This window comes from Macadamia integrifolia, chromosome 3 (genome assembly GCF_013358625.1).
Source record: "Macadamia integrifolia cultivar HAES 741 chromosome 3, SCU_Mint_v3, whole genome shotgun sequence".
NCBI lineage: Eukaryota > Viridiplantae > Streptophyta > Magnoliopsida > Proteales > Proteaceae > Macadamia > Macadamia integrifolia.
The window spans coordinates 57,305-76,403 of record NC_056559.1 but is presented as its reverse complement, the minus strand read 5'-3'; the positions used below and the strand labels follow the sequence as shown (position 1 = coordinate 76,403).

Genomic DNA, 19,099 nt, shown 5'->3' with positions numbered 1-19,099 from the left:
AAAATGAGAAAAAATGAACCGTGGATACAAAATGAAAAATTCCATTATCTTGTTCCCATAAAAAAAAAAAAATCTATAATGGTCAAAGGTTTGCAACCACTAAATTATACTATTGTAATATACTCATTATAGATTTCAACCTTAAAAATAACCTTTCCAGCAAAACAGGGGCAAGTTCTGTCTCAGACCCTGCGATGGTCATTAGTATTACCATGATTTAAATCCATGGGAATAATTGATGTCTTGTCTTCCCATAGAAGAAAGAAGAAAAAAAAAAAAAATCTTTTGGCTGCCAAAGGATTAGCAAATCCATGAAAAGGTACGGCAACGTGGCAAAATACAATTCGCACGTTGAGAAGAAGAGATACTTCACTTACTGTTAATCTAACCTGGGTTAGAGAAAAGGCTAACCATGGTTAAAGGTGAAGTTGGGGAATTGGGCCTGAAAAAAAAATGTTAATTTGGGACCCACACATGGCCCACTACCAATGGTGGGCTACGAGTGGCAGAATTTCCACCGTTCCGGCTTTCCTTGGCTAGGTAGCGTTTGGTTGGTTCTCTTCATTTCTGCCCAAATTCCAACCCTATCGAAATGTAGAATCCAACCCACATGGTTTGATACTTTGATTTTTATTTTTCAATGTCCATTAAAAGAGGCCTCTCTTCTTCCTTTTTTACGATTTTACCATTCCCCTCTCCTTCTATAAAGCTCCCTCTTCTTCCGCTCGAGGGAAATAAAGCTATTGCAGTAGCTGACTTCCTTTTCTGTGTTGGGGGGAAAAATGGTTTCATCATCTTCCTCTTCTTCTAAGATGGCAACCATGGTAGCTCTGTTATTGTTCCTTTCCTTCACTTTCTGTTCAGCTTTGGATATGTCGATCATCAGCTACGATGAGAAGCAGGAGTCGAATTCGAGGAGTCATGATGAGGTGATGGCTCTGTACGAATCGTGGCTGGTGAAACACGGTAAGAATTACAACGCCCTAGGAGAGAAAGAGAAGAGGTTCGAGATCTTCAAGGATAACCTCAAGTTCATCGATGAGCAAAACGCCGAGGATCGTACCTACAAGTTAGGTCTGAACAGGTTCGCCGATCTCACCAACGAAGAGTACCGTGCCATGTATTTGGGTACCAAGATCGATCCCAAGCGTCGATTATCGAGGCGTAAGAACGGTCGCTACGCTTTCCGTGCCGGCGATAGCTTGCCGGACTCCGTCGATTGGAGAGATAAAGGTGCCGTCGTTTCCGTCAAAGATCAAGGCAGCTGCGGTGAGTAATTTCCATCATTATTTTCTTCTACTGATGAATTTTCTTTTGATATCTTGAGAAAATTAAGATTTTTTTTTTTTAAAAATTTAAATTTAAATTTATATTGGAATTGAAATTTAATCAAGAACCGTATGTGTTCGTCTCTCTGGTTCTGATCTCGGTCTTCCCTCTTTAGTTTACTTTCGTCCATTCCTTGCTGAGATGAAAAACAGTTTCCCATGGTTTGTCTTAAATTACCATAGTACCCTATTTATATTTTTATTGAATTTTTAGCAATTAAAATTGGGATTACATTTTAATCACTCCTTTATTCTTGTTGGAATCATGATTACAGTCCATAGGGTCACGGATTCCTCGTTGGAATCTTTTATCCCTATTTTATTGCAATTAGATTCCTTTAAAATTGGGGTGAACTTATTTGTTCATGTCTAGATTCATTGCATTAATGGTGGGTGATGTAGTAGGGCCGACATGGCCTGGCCGGTTCTGTTTCAGTCCAGCACTGAATCAGAGTGTCTTGAATCTGGACCTGTTTACGCTTGATTAGATTCTAACTTGGTAAAATTTATGGGAAATGAATTGGAAAATTGAAGGGAGTTGCTGGGCGTTTTCGACGATTGCTGCTATTGAAGGGATAAACCAGATCGTAACAGGCGATCTGTTATCGTTGTCGGAGCAGGAGCTGGTGGACTGCGACACTTCATACAACCAGGGATGCAATGGAGGTTTGATGGATTACGCCTTCCAGTTCATCATCAACAATGGTGGAATTGACACAGAAGAAGATTACCCTTACAAAGCTTCCAATGGCCAATGCGACACGTATCGGGTCTGTATTTTCTTTGACATTTAACACGATCCAAACAAGTAACGACCTCATTACTGTTCAATTTCTTTTATTCGCTTCTTAATTCTTGCTCTCATATGTTGCTACAGAAAAATGCCAAGGTTGTCACCATTGATAGCTACGAAGATGTTCCTACGAACGACGAGAAGTCATTGCAGAAGGCAGTGGCCAATCAACCCGTTAGTGTTGCCATTGAAGCTGGTGGCCGGGCTTTCCAACTCTACCAATCCGTAAATACCCATCTCTCTTTTCTTTTTGGATTTTGAAGTAATATTGCGTGAGAATTTCAAGGTGCAGCCATGAGATTAATACAGTTTTAATTCCAATTCCAACTAGTTAACTGCTCCATTTGATTGAAAGAAAATAAGGGAAATGATACAATTTTAATTCTTTCAATTTTACATATACAGTTTAGTAACAGCACCCAATCCAGTGTTTGATGATCTGATTGATCTCTGTTTCGCATAGGGAACTCAACAATTTTTGTTCGCTTGTACCTATTCGTCAATCCATGGTAGTGACCTTGACTACAAGATCCATATGGATCAGCCATTATGATGAAGTGTCTGTTTTAATTCTCTTCCAAATTTTGTGTATTTCCGACCTCCATTATGCCTCTGAGCACAAAACAAGTGTCTTTGAGAAGATGTGTTCATGAATCAGATTGAGGACGGCGAGTTCAAGAGTATCATCTGGATATTTGGAGCAAACAATAACAGTATCGAAACATTATTGAATAATTTATTTATTTGTAGGCATTTCTACTGGAACTCAATCTTCATTTCCACTATTTTCAGGGTGTATTCTCAGGATTGTGTGGGACAGAGCTGGATCATGGCGTGACTGCTGTTGGTTATGGCTCAGATAATGGTGTTGACTACTGGATTGTGAAGAACTCATGGGGTTCCAGTTGGGGTGAGAGTGGATACATCAGGATGGAACGTAATTTGAAAACTGCCCTTACCGGCAAGTGTGGAATTAGTATTGAACCCTCTTACCCTGTCAAGAAGGGTCAGAACCCCCCTAACCCCGGCCTTTCTCCTCCCTCTCCAATTAAGCCACCCACCGTTTGCGATAATTACTACTCCTGTCCTGAGAGTAACACCTGCTGCTGTATGTACCAGTATGGTAGCTATTGCTTTGCTTGGGGATGTTGCCCGCTTGAGTCTGCTACCTGCTGTGAAGACAACTACAGCTGTTGCCCATCCGATTACCCCGTCTGCAACATCGATGCGGGGACTTGCCAAGTGGTATTGCTGCACTTAGTTTTTTCATTACTAAGCTACTGATTATTATCTCTTAAACTTCTTGCTTACATTATATCTTATGCTGCAACAGAGCAAGGGCAACCCACTTGGAGTCAAGGCATTGAAGCGCACTGCTGCTAAGCCCTTTTGGAATTTTGGCGCCGCTGGCCGCAGGAAGAGCAGCAGTGCTTGAGAGTTGAGATGCTGTTGGGGTGTTATGGGCTAGAAAGTTTAAATGGTGAAAGGAGATGCACAGTGAAGGATTGCTGTGCTTGCTGACCACCAGTGGAATGGTCACCCACTTACATGCCATTGTACCAACATATTGGTCTAAGATTGCAGTTAGATGTTAAAAGTGTTCCGATTCACATGATTATTATTGTACATAACGTATTTTTCAGAACAAATTATTGTTCGCGCACTTTACGTTCTCTGTAAGTCGAAACCTTCATTTCCCATTGATAAATCAGTTATATTCTGCTATAGTTGTGCTCTTAGGTTTTCAATTTAATCCCGGCATCTTTTGTAGTTGATGTATTTTTTTTTTTGGAAATATTTTAATGCCTTGTTTCCCTTTCTGAGCACATTAGTGATTTTCTGTTCCACCTCTGTTTTGGATTGAAACTTCATGATAGACCTGAAAGTGAAAGCATATGGTTTCAATTGAATAAGGTAAAGCTGGAGTTTGGTTGCCCCTGCATCTTCCGAGAATAACACAATTGAAGTAATAGGAGCTTGATTCAAGAGATGAATTTTTACCATATCTCCCACCTTCTCTGTATGTGACAGACACAAAAGTGAGGGTTATCCTCCCTTGAAAGAATTGGGAAGTCCTCCACTAAAGCCCTAAAACATCATTTTAAATCAGTTGATCCTTCGGTAGGGAATTGAATCTATTATCTATCATGACCATCAATGTCATCACATAACATATGTTTATAATTTGTTATTATAACGAACTTCACCGAAGCCACTCTGTGGCCACCGCCAGACTCTTTTGAGTGTAAAGACCCCTTAGGCTTGATAGGCATGAACTATGGATTTAAAGCTTGATTGTAAAAATAATTCTTCAATGCTTTGGCCTTTCAATTGTAATTTAGAATAAACAATCCATAGGTTACATACATGAGCACCCCAAATTGAGATGTGATGTTGAATTGGTCATATTTTCCAAAAGTATACATACCCACATGAACACTCAAAATAAAGATAAGATGTTGAATTAGTCATATTTTACATCACTAGAGCTGTTTTATTCACAAAATGTATCATGATTCAAACACTCCTCCATCAGAAAACTAATACAAGCCCTACTTGCTGCTTTTTTTTAATAAAAAATAAAATAAAATGAAAGCCACATTATTGCAAATTGAATTCCCACCTCGTATATCTAATATTTTTTGTTCTCCTCTCTCCCTCTGTGTCTGTGGGCCCTGAGTTCTGGCCCAGAGTTTAAAAACCTATATTCGGGATCTTGGTTGGTCCGGTAATCTGGATTGATTGAAATCAGTCGTGGAATCAATTTGTAGAATCCTAGTCCTAACCCCGGTTAGCAAAAACGTGAACGGCAAAAAAACAGAAATGGATGGTACGGGTTTTAAACAGTAAAATTTTTTGAACAATACGGTCAAATAAGTGGTCAAATTTTGAACAGAGAACTGCAAAAAATGAAAAACATATGGTGCGGGTTTTAAACGTGTAGATTTTAAACAAACGGGACAAAAAAACAGTACTATACTCGTATTAATTAAGGAATTATTACATGAATATTTACATCTAATTTTCAAAATAACTACAGTATCCAACAGTAATGCATATATATCTCATGTCCCATTATAAGTTTTATGACATATAATTGAATATCATCCACTATCAATTTTAAATTCATACACCACACATGTTCAAGTTTTATTGAGCAATGTGGTTTGGCTATGATATTGTTCATTGTTATCAATAGTCAACACACTCTTGGAGTAATGTATGTTCAGTTTGAGTTAGGAGTTATCAATTTAAAAACATTTTTCACCAAATGCATCAATTTGCATATCAATTTTGGGATCCATATATTGATATTGAGTTGAAGGTGATATCATGAGAAATATAGGTCATTGAGTTAGTTTCAAGTCAACGAAAGAATCAAATGGATTAGAGTTTGGGAGAGAAAAATATGATCAATTAAGTAGACATTATGTTCAACAAATTAAATTTTAAAAAATGCAAAAAAAGGTAAATGAGTTTAAACGCGTTTTGAACGTGTTTAGAACGAAAATGTTTGCCATTTACTACTTTTTTAAGTATTTTTAAGAAACATACGGTAAAACGTATTTTCACTAACAATGGTCCTAACCCGATTGCCAATATAAAAGTAGATGCGAAAGAAATTAATCCTCTACCCTTTGTAAGGCCATCATCTTAAACAAAGGTCTAAGTCTTCCCTAAAATCATGGTGAGGAGGAACTCTCTCATCTATGACCATCATTAATTGTTCTAAAATGGTCAAAGACGTGATGCATCTCCGAGGAAACTATTTTCTGCCACATGTTAAAAACAATAAAATATTTTAATTTTTAAATAAGCAATAGAATAACTAGTTTGTATGACACGTGATCTACTTATATTTTAATGGAAAAATGATTACCATGCTGCCTGAATGCAATTTCCCTCTCTTATAAGCTCTTTTCAGTATTTTCCTTTTCCTGCTCTGAATAAGTGGGTCCAAGCGATATATTTTATAAGACACCTATTGGTATGGCATGTATATTCCTTCTTTATGATGTGGATGGAATGTTGAACTGAGAATAGAAGAAATGATAATTATAAAATGGGAAAAAATTCAGTGAGTTTATGTATAATAAAATCTTGAGAACTTTTATTATTATTAATTGATTGATCCAATTGGACTTAAATTTTCCTTGTGCATTCGTATGCGTGCTCTTCGTTCTTCGTTTTTTATGATGAAATGATCAATTTCTATTTAACAAGGTATAATTTTCTCATCGATTGTACATACCATCTCTATTGATATTTTTTCATATTGTCTACCTCACATAAGGTGTCAAAAATCAGAATCGAATATCAAATCGATCAGTGCTTAAGGAGCTCACTTTCCATCAAGATTCTCAAGAAAGCAAGGTTTTAAAACAAGGGATTGGGGACAAAATGGATCTTGCTGATTCTTATCTGAATTGGATCAGAATCAGCTAAAAAAAAAAGGTCTCAAGAACCCTAGAATCGATCCTCAAATCTAAATATACAATGATTTTATGATTTCTAATCTTAAAATTAAGATCGATCATAGTTAATTCCAATCTATTCTTGAAACCATGCAAGGAGGGGCTTCCAATTCCATAGGGAACTGGGAGGACCTCTTTCATTTCAAAATTATCTCTATGTTGGAGGGATGAAATCTTCCTCGAAATGGAAGAAACGAACATTATTATGATGTGCGGCTTTCCAACTTGTTCTGGTCAGCCACGTTTCCGTAATCAAACATATGGATTAGGCTCAAACCCTAAGCAATAAGAGTTGGTGCACAGCCATTTTCATCCTTCAGAAACAGTGAAGGAGAAGAAGAGAGCAGGATGGGCTATAAAATAAAGCCATGGCTAGTAGCTGTCTATCTCTCTCTCTTGCTCCTGAGAAAAACTGAAACTTGATTTCAAAAAGCCTAAGAACCCTCTGTAGAATAAGAAAAATGGTTGCAGTGTTTAATAAGGAGCTATTAAGTTGGTATCTAATCACTCTCAAACTGAGGGAAACCGTGGAAGCTGGAATCCCAAAGTCACCTGGTTCTACCCAATCAGTCGACCTCCAATTCGAACCACAACCACCTCCGGAGAATCAGCGGCTGCCGCTGCAAGAACCCTCTTTTTCGAATTCGCATTTGATATCAATCAATGGTGGCGAAGAAAATGTTAAAGAAGAAAGAGAAGAAGCAAATCCGATGGAATCAGAGTGGGCGATCTCCATTAAAGAGAAGCTAAAGCAAGCCCGTCAAGATCATGACGCTGCCTCGTGGGGCAAGCTCTGCATATACCGAGTCCCACAGTACCTCCGGGTGGGCGACGACTCCGATAAGGCCGACAAGGCCTTCGTCCCCCAAATCGTTTCCCTGGGTCCCTACCATCACGGCCGGAAGCGTTTCCGAGATATGGAACGTCACAAGTGGCGATCCCTCCATCAGATTCTGAATCGAACCCATCAAGACGTGAACCTCTACCTCGATTCCATCGGGGAGGTCGAGGACAAAGCCCGAGCCTGCTACGAAGGACCGATCCCTCTCACTAGTAACGAATTCGTGGAGATGATGGTTCTCGACGGCTGCTTCGTGCTCGAGCTCTTCCGAGGCGCTGCCGGGGGTTTCAAGCATCTGGGCTACTCCCGAAACGATCCTGTTTTCGCAATGCGAGGAGTGATGCACTCAATCCAGCGCGACATGATCATGCTTGAGAATCAAATCCCACTCTTCATCCTCGATCGCCTCATGGTTCTCCAGATGGGTGAATCTAACCAGAAAGGACTAGTGGCCAAACTCGCACTCCCATTCTTCGACCCATTAACGCCAACAGACGAGCCTCTACAAAAGAGCGATCAGAATAAGCTGGAGTCGTCGCTGATTCACCCGACCACCCCCTTCGATCCATTAACAGACCAAGACGGCCTCCACTGCCTGGACGTTTTCCGGCGAAGCCTCCTGCGGAGAGGCCCTGGACTGGAACCACATCCGTCAAGGAATTGGATGAGATGGAGATCACAAACCGTGAGGGTGGCAGACAAGCGGAGGCAACAATTAATCCATTGCGTGACGGAACTGAGGGAAGCAGGGGTGAAGTTCAGGAAGAGGAAGACCGATCGATTCTGGGACATCAAATTCGAAAATGGGGTACTGTGGATACCGAGGCTATTGATCCACGACGGGACCAAATCTCTGTTCCTGAACCTGATAGCGTTTGAACAGTGCCATCTAGACTGTACAAACGACATAACCTCGTATGTGATCTTCATGGACAACCTGATAAACTCGCCGGAGGATGTGGGTTACCTCCATTACTGTGAGATCATGGAGCATTGGCTCGGAAGCGATGCAGAGGTGGCCGATTTGTTCAATAGGTTGTGTCAGGAGGTGGTGTTCGACATCAATGACAGCTACCTCTCCCGGCTGTCGGAGCAGGTGAATCGATACTACAATCACAGGTGGAACGCATGGCGGGCTAGCTTGAAGCACAACTACTTCAACAATCCCTGGGCTATTATCTCCTTCGTTGCTGCTGTTGTCTTGTTGCTCCTTACTTTGGCTCAGACCTTTTACAGCGTCTATGGCTATTACTGGCCAAATTCGTAAAAACCCAGTAAGAGAATTGAATCAAAATCACTTTTAATATACTCTCAATGTCTGCAACAGACATTTTTTGATTTCATACAAAAATGAGATATTTGTTTGATTTCATACAAGAATGAGTTATTGGTGTAAAAACTTACAACATTGTAGTACAATTTTTTTTTTTTTTAAAGAATAGTCACTTCTGGTACATTTGCCACTTTTAGATCTTGTAGTAGTGGGAGTCTCGTGTTGCTCTTTTTTAATTCTGATATAAGATGTTTGTTGAATTCTGATTCAAATAATCACTATAAATAGTGAGCAGATCAAAACAAGATTCAGGGTTAGTCAATTTCAATTTAAATCATTGTGGGAAAATTGAGTTTTCTTACTTGACTCACCCTCACAAAACTTGGAAGGTGAGTCATGTTTTAAGCTTCGAGCTTATATCATTGAATTTTGAGTTTACATCATTGCAACCTTGAAGTGAAGTAGTGAACTTCAAGCCCCTTTCCCCCACCCGAAAAAAAAAAAGAGTATTGATTTTAACTTTGACTGAGTCTACATGGCTTTTAACAAAGCTTTCCAAATTTTTGACTCAACTCGGATGACTAGAATCAAAAACTGATTCTCTAACTATGATTTGAATAGATGTTGATTAAAAGGAGGATGGGATATTGAAGACATGGAGTGATTTTGAAGACTTGGAATTTTTTTTATATCTCTTTTTGTTGGCCATGGATCACATTATTGCTTTTTTTAGAACTTTCTAATCTTTTGTACACATGTTATTTTTGTTAAACCTAACAACAATCTGGTTAGGGCTCTAAAGGTCATAGCGAATAATGCTATGGAGAGTGTTACAGGATCCACAAACTCTCTTTAATATTTAATCTAAATAATTTCTTTATTCTCTACTAAAAAAAAAAATCATGCTTGTGAGGATGAAAGAGCGCCACGAGTACTCTCCATAGGGAAAGACAACAATAAGGACATGATTTTTAAGTGTCAGTATTACGTATCAATCAATACGTAACACTATCGTCTAAGCTTGATACAAATACAAATTGAATGTATCAATTAAAAAAAGTGGATAGTTTTAAAATTACATTTGATATTGGCTCAATTTTAGTGAACCCGTATTAATATCGTATCAGTATCAGTGTTACTATCAATAGATACAAACATCAATTCTGATACCCATAAACTTGACAAGGAGTGGTGCCATCATCTAACAAACTAGTTAATGGAAAGGATTAGATGGTATTCCTAGGGTTATTGTTTTTCAAACATTGGATATTCCTCAAACTGTAAAGTAGGAGTTCAAACTTTAGAAGCAAAATGTGTCAACTCCTTACAAGATGCAAATGAGTATTGTGGATCACTCCAAACTTTAGAAGCAAAATTGTATAACTTCTTTACAAGACGCAATTAATATTGTGGACAAGGAAAAGTTGTAAAATGTTTAGGAGTATTCAAAAAGAAAAAACAGAAAAACAATTAAATTATGCCGCCGTCTGTGGGAATCGAACCCACGACCACGTGGTTAAAAGCCACGCGCTCTACCAGCTGAGCTAAGACGGCTGTTGATAAAAGTGTAATATTAAAATAAGCAAGACATTTATCACAATATTTACTTTTAATAGAAGTGTATGAAAAAACAGTCTCAAATAAAAATACTGTAATGGACTTTTCTTTTTTCCTGATGAATAAGACTTCTATTGATCATATAATAGTAGGGATTTCTTTTTGTGGAAGAACTTTTATTTTCAAAAGTGAGAATCAGCAACTGTAATTTTACTCTTAATTCAGTAATGTATGTATGCAAGAATTAGCTTTTGGGTTGAACTCACAGCAGGTTGGGGGCCTTGGGGCTGAACAGGGTTTATTGACAATTCTGAAACCTAGTGTAAACTGAAACTTTGGGCTGGGCTGGGAAGTTCTTTGCTCAGGCTCAGCTCAATATGTAACCCAACCTCAAAAAGTTCAAAATTTAATTTCTATTGCCCTCTCATTAGTGTTTTCTTCTATTGTTTTCTCTCTCTTGTCCTGACCATGGGGACCTCATAAGAATGATATCATTCTTTGAGTTGCCATTGGTGTGGCGTGAAAGATTCCTCCTACACTAGTGTCGTGAAAAACTTTCTCCCTTTAATTTCCAGTTGGTCTTACTGTGAGCTTACAAGTCCATGGACAAGAAGCCTTTTTAATCATATCAATTAAGTTGGCAGGACCCATGATGGTATTGTGTAGGTGGGTATGTAAAGTTGTGGAGTCTCAATCTCAGTGGTCCATGACTCCATCTCTGTGTGTCTGTGTGTGTGTGGTGATAGAGAGCAGCCCTATGCCCAATGCCATTATGCCAGTGCTCTATCCCCACCTCTGCTGGGGCTTGGGGGTGAAGCAATTCTTCTGGATTGAAATTTGGAAAAAGGGCAGTCACATTGCCAAAAAGCTAGCAAAGGGTCTTGTCCTTAGCTTGAAAGCGGTATATGGGTCAAAATTAAGGTAAGAAACTTCAAATTTAATGGGGGTTATGTTCCCCATGGTCTATAACCCTTGCAACCAGTGTTTAAAGGGTGACTTGCCCAATAGGGATGTAAATGAGGATGATCGAGTTTTCTTTAAGCCAAGGTGAAGGAGTCACCAATGGTTATCATTGTGCTTGGATGGGTGTCAGGGACCTTGAAAGGCATATCAGACCGTCAACATGTAGGGAGGAAGTAACAATGACCTTAGTTAGATTTATGGGTGAACCCTTCACCATGGGTGAAAAAAAACTTTCCCCAAATGAGTACGATTGTTTTGTATGATCCACCATTACATTCCAGAAATGAAAGAAGATGGCAAAGTCCTTCCTACCCCAGTGCATCTCACAAGATTGTGCAGAACCCTTTTGAAGACTTTTGTATCTCATGTAAACAAGATTCCAATTGTGCCCACATGAATGAACTCCATCTTTTTTGTTCTACTATGTCAGTCCTTTTGCAATAGTATCTTGTTTGGTTTGTGAGTTGCTGATCACCTCCATTAAAGCATGGTTCTGCTTGAATACCACATTAGATACACAGAAGAGAGGGAAGGCTCTTGAAGTGAAACAACAGGAAAGATAGGTGGATGATAACCCTAGACCAGAGGAAGTGATATAATTAATACAGACAGACAGACAATGCCAAGAATACATGAAACTACAATATTGACAGAGGCCATATATATACTGAAAAATTACTCCCTTGGGAGATGTTGGTTTCTATGTTGGGTTCATTGTCTGTGACCATGATAAGGCCAAGTTGTATTCTACCCAAAAAAAAAAAAAAAAGGAAGAGATAAGGCCAAGTACTATTGCAAACACTGGTAAACAGGGTATGTAAAGTAAATCTTAGGAAGTGTGGATAACATGTTAAGCAAGATAAAATTGATGCATCTGATCCTTAAACTGCGATGATTCGGTGGCAAATCAAGCTTGACTTTGGAATCAAGATCATCAATTTCCGACAAGAATGAATGGCATTAATTTGGGACAAATTTCTACTGAGTGTATAGTTAGAAAATTCAAGTATACTGCAGATGTATAACTCTTAGTACTTTGTAAGTTTATAGCTATATACATGTATTTAAGGCTGTGTTTAGTATGTATTCTCAGAATAGATTCTAGGTCTAAAACGCATTCTGAAGAGAGAAAGTAGAGAAGAGCCAGGTTTCAGAATGCATTCTACACCAGAATCTATTCTGGAAAGCATATCGAACACAGCCTTAAATATTAATTTTGTAAAACATTAATACATGCACCAATATACATTATGTTATCTATGCTAAAGGGGAATTCTAAAACTAAATCAATGCAACATATACATTCATTGAGTAGTATTTATTATGTTGAAGCATTGGGTTAGACAGAAATGGACAGAAAACGATTGCTCTTTTTATATTTAGCTCTGATTATGTTCTAAAAAAATAAGACATTAAAGAGGGTTTGGAACAAATTTATGTGTTATGAGCATAGTTATAAGTATCAGTATCTGTGCCCGTATTGCTCTGATATCAATACGATGCCAATGCAGATCAGGTTCTGACCTGATCCATTATTTGGCCGATCCATATGATCAGTAACGTATTATTGGGCTCCGGTGATATTGATACATATCTTGATACGATACCAAAATTTTGAACCAAGGTTATGAGGACACTTCTCATAAGAGGCAGACTTCTACTCAAGTTCCTCCCCCAGGCCAAGCAAACCAAAGTTATGAATACATCACATCACATCACATCACTAGGCTGGATGGAATGGTCCCTCTCTCAAGTCTCATTCTCATCCACCCGACCAAAAGGCAAGATTAAATTCCTGAAGAGAAATAAGGATGCTAAGAAAATCTTTTAAAAATCCAACCAAAGATTCCATTTTTATGGACATTTTGATCTTGCATAGGTGTTAGATATAAGTTGTTGGAAGGACAGAATGCTGTTGGAAGAGGCAGAACCTACTTTGTTTGATAAGAAGCAATAAGAGACACACAGAAGCATCAATAATAGATGCAGGAGGGACCATATGAGGTCTCTCACTCAATCGCTTTTGTGTATAATACACAAAAATGAAATAGAGAAAATGCTTGTCTGTACTCCTTACTTGATCCAAATTTCTTTGTTTTAAGAACTCCAGAGAATTACAGAGAAAGAAAACACAAATTTTAATAGGAATATGGCACACAATTCTTGGGCATAATCCATTAATTCTACTCTATTATCCAATATTATAAATGACTAATTAATTGAGCTTAAACCATCTTCCTGCTGAGTATCAAAGATGCACCTCTCCTCTTGATCTTCCCAGCTTGATTTCAGTTTTTGGGTTCTGGGTTTTTCTTCTTTAGAAAGATCCATACGGCGGGCCTCGACCTTAATCTCAGGAATTTCGCCCTGCCGACCTTCATTATTCACTGTTCTCTGAATTATTGTACTGTTATCTGGAGTTCTATCAGGAGCATTCATGGCGTTATGTGGGGGAACCACTGAGGGTAGTTTAGATAACAGAGCTCCTAGACTCCGGGACATGAAGGGTAAAAGTGGTGGGTTTGACCAAAAGGGTCCTCCAATGCTCGTTTGAGGGCTATTCCAGCCCAAATTGATGGATTTGATCGGCAATTCTTCCAATCTCTCGCCATAGCATCTCTTCCCACCAATTCCCATATGCTTGTCGTCGATCAACAAAGCAGTTTGTTTGGTCTCGATCATCTGGGTATTATGTTTTGAGGTGTCTGGATATTTTTGGACTGGTAGATAAGGTCTCTGCATTCCTAATACGCCGGGTATGCTTTGGAGATAGCTGAACTTCCTCTGTATACTGATCACCAGATTGAGATCTTCAAAGATCTGAAGTAACAGAACATCCATCAGTAGAGAGAGAAACAGAGAGGAAGAAGAAGAAGAAGAAGAAGAAGAAGGGAGGAGCACCTTATCTAGTGAACCCAGTTGAACAATGCCTTCTCTAACGGAAATGATTGCTATGGTCTGGGAAGAAAAAGGAAATAACCTCTTCAGACTTCAATAGCTAAGCAGAAATTAGGATTTAGGAGTAAAAAACAATTCTTGTCTGGGTCAGCCTACCTGAATGCCTGAACTGAACTGAGCTTCCCATTGCTTAGGTTGCTGTTTGATTTGAAAAGGAAACAGGATTTTCAGTAAAAAAAGGTAAAAAAGAGTTTCTTTTATTTTTTAATGTTTTTTTGTTCAGCTAAAAGAAGAGGACTTTTAATGGTTCTTACAGGTTCCATTGATCCACTCCAGGAAGAAATGAAGTTGGAATCGTTCCCATGTGGGGTTTCCTTAAATACCCATTTGTGACTGTTGTCTGCTGCAACTTTTCCCACCAATCTAAGAAAAAAAAAAGAGTTATTTCTCAAACTCCATTCTTGTGCTTGTGCCCTTTCAACTTCATGAGAAACAAAAATAGACAAACCAGGAGAAATGAATATTCACAATATCTGATACTCACCCTTCTCCATAGTTGTAAACTTCATGAGACATTTTAAAGAAAACTTCAGCTCCAAACCTTCCTTTACTGCAACCGTCTCTCACTCTTTCACATTCGTAGAAATCACAGAACCCATCTTCCCAAACGAGAATCCTGAAAATTAAAACACGGAAATGAAGCCAAAAAAAAAGCATAGATAGGTCTCTAATTCTTCAATTTAAGGTTGGGATCGTTCTACCAGTTCCTCCTATTTCCCTTGGAGCGGTCAAGAACACCTCCTCCATAATCCCACCTGCAAACAAAACAATGTGATTTAAATTGAAACCTTTTTCCGGGCTTATTGCTCTGATCAGAGTCTACTATTTTGGCTCTTACTTGGGTGGAGGGTAATTCCGAGGTAGGATCCTCCAGAAGACTGCGTAAACCCACTTGGAAGAAGAAGTAGAAGAAGACTCCGAACAGGAACACAAGCTTCTCAGTGTGTGCTGTAAGAGACAGTTAATCATGGGAAGCCCACCTTCCATTGTCAGGAGAGGAAGAGGAAGAAGAGGAGTGGTAGTAGCTCTGTATTATGGGTTTTGAAGGGATTGTCTCTTACTGGAAGAAACAAATCCTTATTATTGTTCCGGTCACCATAGAGGGAGACATTACTCAGGCCGTAGACTGTAATTCTGAACTAATCCGAAGTGAGAATCTGAACTTCCTTCTGTGTTTCTGATATATAACTCAGAGTTCTTGACTTCTTGTGCACTAGAGAGTCAAAGGCGCCTTCCCTTTACATGGTAGGAACTAGTAAGGTAAGTAGCCTGTAAAGCACTATTTCCTGCTTGCAAGTTGTGAGGTTTTCTCTATTGTCCATTCAAATTTGCCTTGTGAAAAACGTGAACGGCTGGCAGCAGACAGGTATTATTTCAGCCGTCGGTTTGGATTTTGAATTATTCATAGAGTTGATTTATCTGCTTTATTAGTTTTGCGTATACTTGACAGAAGATAATTGCATGGTCCTCACACCAGTATAGGACCAATGAAAGCATACACAAGTGCATCAACATGAGGTGGGATTTTCCCATTTCACGGCATAGGCCCTTTTTTTGCATACTCTTGTGTTTGGGTGTAGCCGTGTAGGCTGCACCTAGATTGACAAGGATCTATTTTCCTTCGATTTATATTATTAATTTTATGGGTAAATTAAAGCTCCATTGGTCCCATGGCCCCTTTACTCAGTTGAATAAGAATAAAATAAACACACTAATCAAATTCTCTAGTCAACAGTTCTTATTGTTCATTTGGTATCAGTGAAGAGAATAAAGGTGAAGCGAGGAAAAAAAAACCTAGCCCGAATCAAAACATATATGAGCTTATTTGATCATGATTTAAGTTGGGATTTTGTGAGATCAAAACCAAACCAAACCACATGAAATTCGAAAAGATACTGAATCAAACTTAAAAAACTGGATTAAAACAGATAGCAACCCAAATTCCAGAAAATACAAATAAAAATACACTTCCTTTATACTTTTGAATATATTTACATGATAAATCGACGAAGACCAACCAATAAAAAGCCAAAACTGATACACCCTTATTGATTTCTATGGCCATGAACAAGCAATCTAACCTTGATATCTCTAACGCTAACATAGATCTTACATACTTTTTTTAATATTAAATTTCTTTCATTTCATAAGGACCAAAAAAAAAAAGATTTACTAAGCAAAAACTCTATTAACGAGAATGTGTACTTTCGTTCAATTGTTTGGCTTACCTTGTTAAGCACAAGAAAACTAAAATTCATAACATTAGAACTTCAGTGGATGTATTTAAACAGTTTTAGTTAATCAATTTCTCTTTTCTCATTTAAAAAAAAAAAAAAAAAAAAAACTTTGCATAGAAAATTATTTCTTTACTTTATTTTATTTCAATTTATCAATGGAAATTGTAATCACTTGGCTAAAATCAAACCACAAGATTGATTAGATATACATCTTAAGGTAAGACGAAATTCTTCTTTAATCTCCCATTCCTCTCTGTCTTTCTTTTTTTCTCAAGGGTTCCCCACAATGCAATGGGAGAAATCTTTCACACCAAGCCAATAACAACGCAGAGAATAATATAAATATAATCTGCAGACAATAATATAATTCACATGATAGAGATAGAAGAGAGAAAACAATAAATAAAAGGACCCATGCAAAAATATGACTATAATACAGTGGCATAGTGGGGAACCATTCCCATTTTATTTTCTTTTGAAATTCTTAGGCCTTCCAGAAAAAAAAAAAAGTTTGCAATCAAAAACTTGAGAAGAGCATTTTGATTCCTGGGTCTCTTGAGTCCTGACTGCTGTTAAAAAGAGAGGATATGGAAATAGCCTGTAACTTAGGGTTTTTGCATAAATTATTCAAAACTGTGAACACCAAGGTACCCTAGATGCAAAATTTACCTTAATCCAATACTTTATGGGCAATAGGAGATGCACGCCATCAAACAACCCATGAGGTTGCGTTGGATCTGGCTCGTCTCTTGTGCACAGGAGGTGGCAGCTCAGATCCAACGCCGTGAAACACCTCGTCATGGCATCCAACACATGGGTGTGCACTTCAAGGCACTCTAAGGGTTGGATCTAAGTTGCCGCCTCTTGTGCGTAGTAGAGGAGCCCTTCCCAGTCGCAGATACCTCTAAATGACAGAACAGTGACACATCCCAGTATCCCACCATCCGAACCCAACTCAAAGTGTAATACCCTTTGAACAGTGTCAGAAGTGATTCTATAAAATACCTTCGAAACGTTGATTCTGATTTTATTTTCTATTCCAGAATCACTTCCAACATTTTACCAAACACCACTCTACTCCCACAGATCACTCTCACAAAGCGGGATCAGAAAAAAAAAATCACTTGCATCTCAGAATCACTCTCATAGAGTGGAATTATTACCAAAAAACGCATTTGGCCTTAGAAGCACTGCTCACACCTAGGAGCTAGGATAACAACCCAAAAGCCAAAAAAAGAGTGGACAAGAATCAATACTGCACCTCATGACTCATTGGAAAATAAAAGGGACTACTGGCAACAGCCCTAAAAACTAAAAGAAAAAAACGATACAGTGACTACTGCCAACAACCCTCAACATATTCATCAGTAAATTCCATATATCATTGCAAAGTATCATTCAGATAGCATTCTTTGTTTTTGATGCTCCTAAGGTAGTATAGTATAATCCATTCCAATGCAATGCATTCCAAAATCTCTTGCAGCAAGGGCAGATAGGAGCAACTATGTCCCCCATAGCCTGCATATTTGGCTAGACTTTTCGGTGCTTACCTGACAATAATCCCAAAAATTTCACATGCAGCAAAAAGAAAGATTTACAGGCAGCTGTTGCTGCTCCTATGATTCCCACAGAGCTCCAGCTGTTAGAAGAAATTTCATAAACAACAAAGTCGTCAACTGTGCATAGGTTATTATCCACATCCAATGGTTCGACCCACCAGAAGTTTCAATCTTTAGGAAGGCTCAGATCATCAGTTGAAGCTGCTCTCCTTCCAGTGTAGCGCTGAAAGAGATGGACAGGCATAATGTAACAAAAAGAAACAAAGATGCTGGGGGAAAAAAAATCATGACTGTCAGAGGCCTAAGCATACCTGCTTGCCAGATGTGAAGGGAACATATCTGTATTTGATCATGTGCAGTATCTGTCTCTTCATCGTGAGGGTGAACAGCATAAACCAGTAGAAAAGTAGTACCGGCCAAAACACGGGCACATCAAACACGCTGAAAAATGTCATCACAAAAGCAATGCAGAAGGCTTTTGTTATGGAATACCTGCAACATGGAAAGACATCAAATTGATCAAACCAGGCCTAAAAACTGATCAGCTTGTTCTTAATACATTGCATGGTGCAATGTAACAAACGATAAAGAAAATAAATTGATTAACTTCTTTCTTTATCAAACATAACAGATAATATAGAAATATTGAACGAGAGCAAAAAAATCAAATTTACCACAAAAGCAGTGACAACATCACAAGAACCAGAAGAAACCATCAAGTCTATGTTTGAACATTCAGAGAAATGCAGAAACTAATGCATCATGTGAGCTCCACATGTGGGGATAGTAAAAGCAAAGATAAACCCAGCCTACGGTAGTCTGGGTGGCCTCAGGAAGTTGTGACTAGTGGAAAATAGTTAGACCACATATTTGAAGGGTAAGGTTTGATGAGTCACAGTCCACTTTCACTGGGAAAACCTGGAGATAACAGTTTCCCAATACCACACAGTCCAAGTGCTTTGGATTTCACTGCTCACCAGAAAACCTGTTAGATTTCCCCACCGTTTTTTCTTCCCACCCCGGCAGCCCAGCGTTCCCTGACAACCAAACACTGCCTTAAGATAGATTTGTATTTTTTTTTTTTATGGTGGGCAGGGGGAGAGGGAGGGGGGAGG

The 19,099-nt window shown here is 38.6% G+C and overlaps 4 protein-coding genes and 1 non-coding gene across 5 annotated transcripts in view; 2 read left to right on the top strand and 3 right to left on the bottom strand.

Annotated features, from left to right (window-relative positions):
- Window positions 1-725: 725 nt before the first annotated feature.
- LOC122073751 (cysteine proteinase RD21A-like) lies at window positions 726-3,846 on the top strand. Its single transcript, XM_042638377.1, has 5 exons — window positions 726-1,269; window positions 1,863-2,098; window positions 2,206-2,346; window positions 2,914-3,366; window positions 3,455-3,846. The coding sequence occupies exons 1-5, from the start codon at window positions 783-785 to the stop codon at window positions 3,554-3,556; spliced, it is 1,419 nt and encodes a 472-aa protein (XP_042494311.1). The 5' UTR covers window positions 726-782; the 3' UTR covers window positions 3,557-3,846.
- Window positions 3,847-6,850: 3,004 nt separating this feature from the next.
- Window positions 6,851-9,127, top strand: LOC122073750 (UPF0481 protein At3g47200-like). The gene has a single exon (XM_042638376.1). The coding sequence runs from the start codon at window positions 7,058-7,060 to the stop codon at window positions 8,702-8,704; it is 1,647 nt and encodes a 548-aa protein (XP_042494310.1). The 5' UTR covers window positions 6,851-7,057; the 3' UTR covers window positions 8,705-9,127.
- A 1,064-nt stretch (window positions 9,128-10,191) lies between these two features.
- Window positions 10,192-10,264, bottom strand: TRNAK-UUU. The gene has a single exon. It is a non-coding gene; the product is annotated as a tRNA-Lys (tRNA).
- A 3,043-nt stretch (window positions 10,265-13,307) lies between these two features.
- On the bottom strand, window positions 13,308-15,521 carry LOC122073345. Its single transcript, XM_042637920.1, has 7 exons — window positions 15,027-15,521; window positions 14,890-14,943; window positions 14,673-14,804; window positions 14,443-14,551; window positions 14,285-14,326; window positions 14,132-14,188; window positions 13,308-14,050 (listed from the first exon to the last, which is right to left on the bottom strand). Exons 1-7 carry the CDS (start codon window positions 15,173-15,175, stop codon window positions 13,442-13,444), a joined length of 1,152 nt encoding a protein of 383 aa, XP_042493854.1. The 5' UTR covers window positions 15,176-15,521; the 3' UTR covers window positions 13,308-13,441.
- Window positions 15,522-17,785: 2,264 nt separating this feature from the next.
- LOC122072795 (protein RER1A-like) overlaps window positions 17,786-19,099 on the bottom strand; it is a 9,695-nt gene continuing 8,381 nt past the window's right edge. Inside the window, exons 2-3 of the mRNA XM_042637205.1 lie at window positions 18,296-18,476; window positions 17,786-18,207 (exon numbers count right to left, since the gene is read on the bottom strand). Of these exons, the coding sequence (XP_042493139.1) occupies window positions 18,151-18,207; window positions 18,296-18,476 (238 nt within the window). The 3' untranslated portion in view covers window positions 17,786-18,150. The remainder of the gene's footprint in view (window positions 18,208-18,295; window positions 18,477-19,099) is intronic.

Excerpts from the sequence above, each read along its gene's own strand:
- LOC122073751 (XM_042638377.1), top strand. The coding sequence starts at position 783 with ATGGTTTCATCATCTTCCTCTTCTTCTAAGATGGCAACCATGGTAGCT. Across the intron at positions 1,270-1,862 it reads CAAAGATCAAGGCAGCTGCG|GGAGTTGCTGGGCGTTTTCG; the intron begins GTGAGTAATTTC and ends GGAAAATTGAAG. Across the intron at positions 2,099-2,205 it reads GCCAATGCGACACGTATCGG|AAAAATGCCAAGGTTGTCAC; the intron begins GTCTGTATTTTC and ends ATGTTGCTACAG.
- LOC122073750 (XM_042638376.1), top strand. The coding sequence starts at position 7,058 with ATGGTTGCAGTGTTTAATAAGGAGCTATTAAGTTGGTATCTAATCACT.
- LOC122073345 (XM_042637920.1), bottom strand. The coding sequence starts at position 15,175 with ATGGAAGGTGGGCTTCCCATGATTAACTGTCTCTTACAGCACACACTG. Across the intron at positions 14,189-14,284 it reads AGTTCAGTTCAGGCATTCAG|ACCATAGCAATCATTTCCGT; the intron begins GTAGGCTGACCC and ends TTTTCTTCCCAG. Across the intron at positions 14,051-14,131 it reads AACTGGGTTCACTAGATAAG|ATCTTTGAAGATCTCAATCT; the intron begins GTGCTCCTCCCT and ends CTGTTACTTCAG.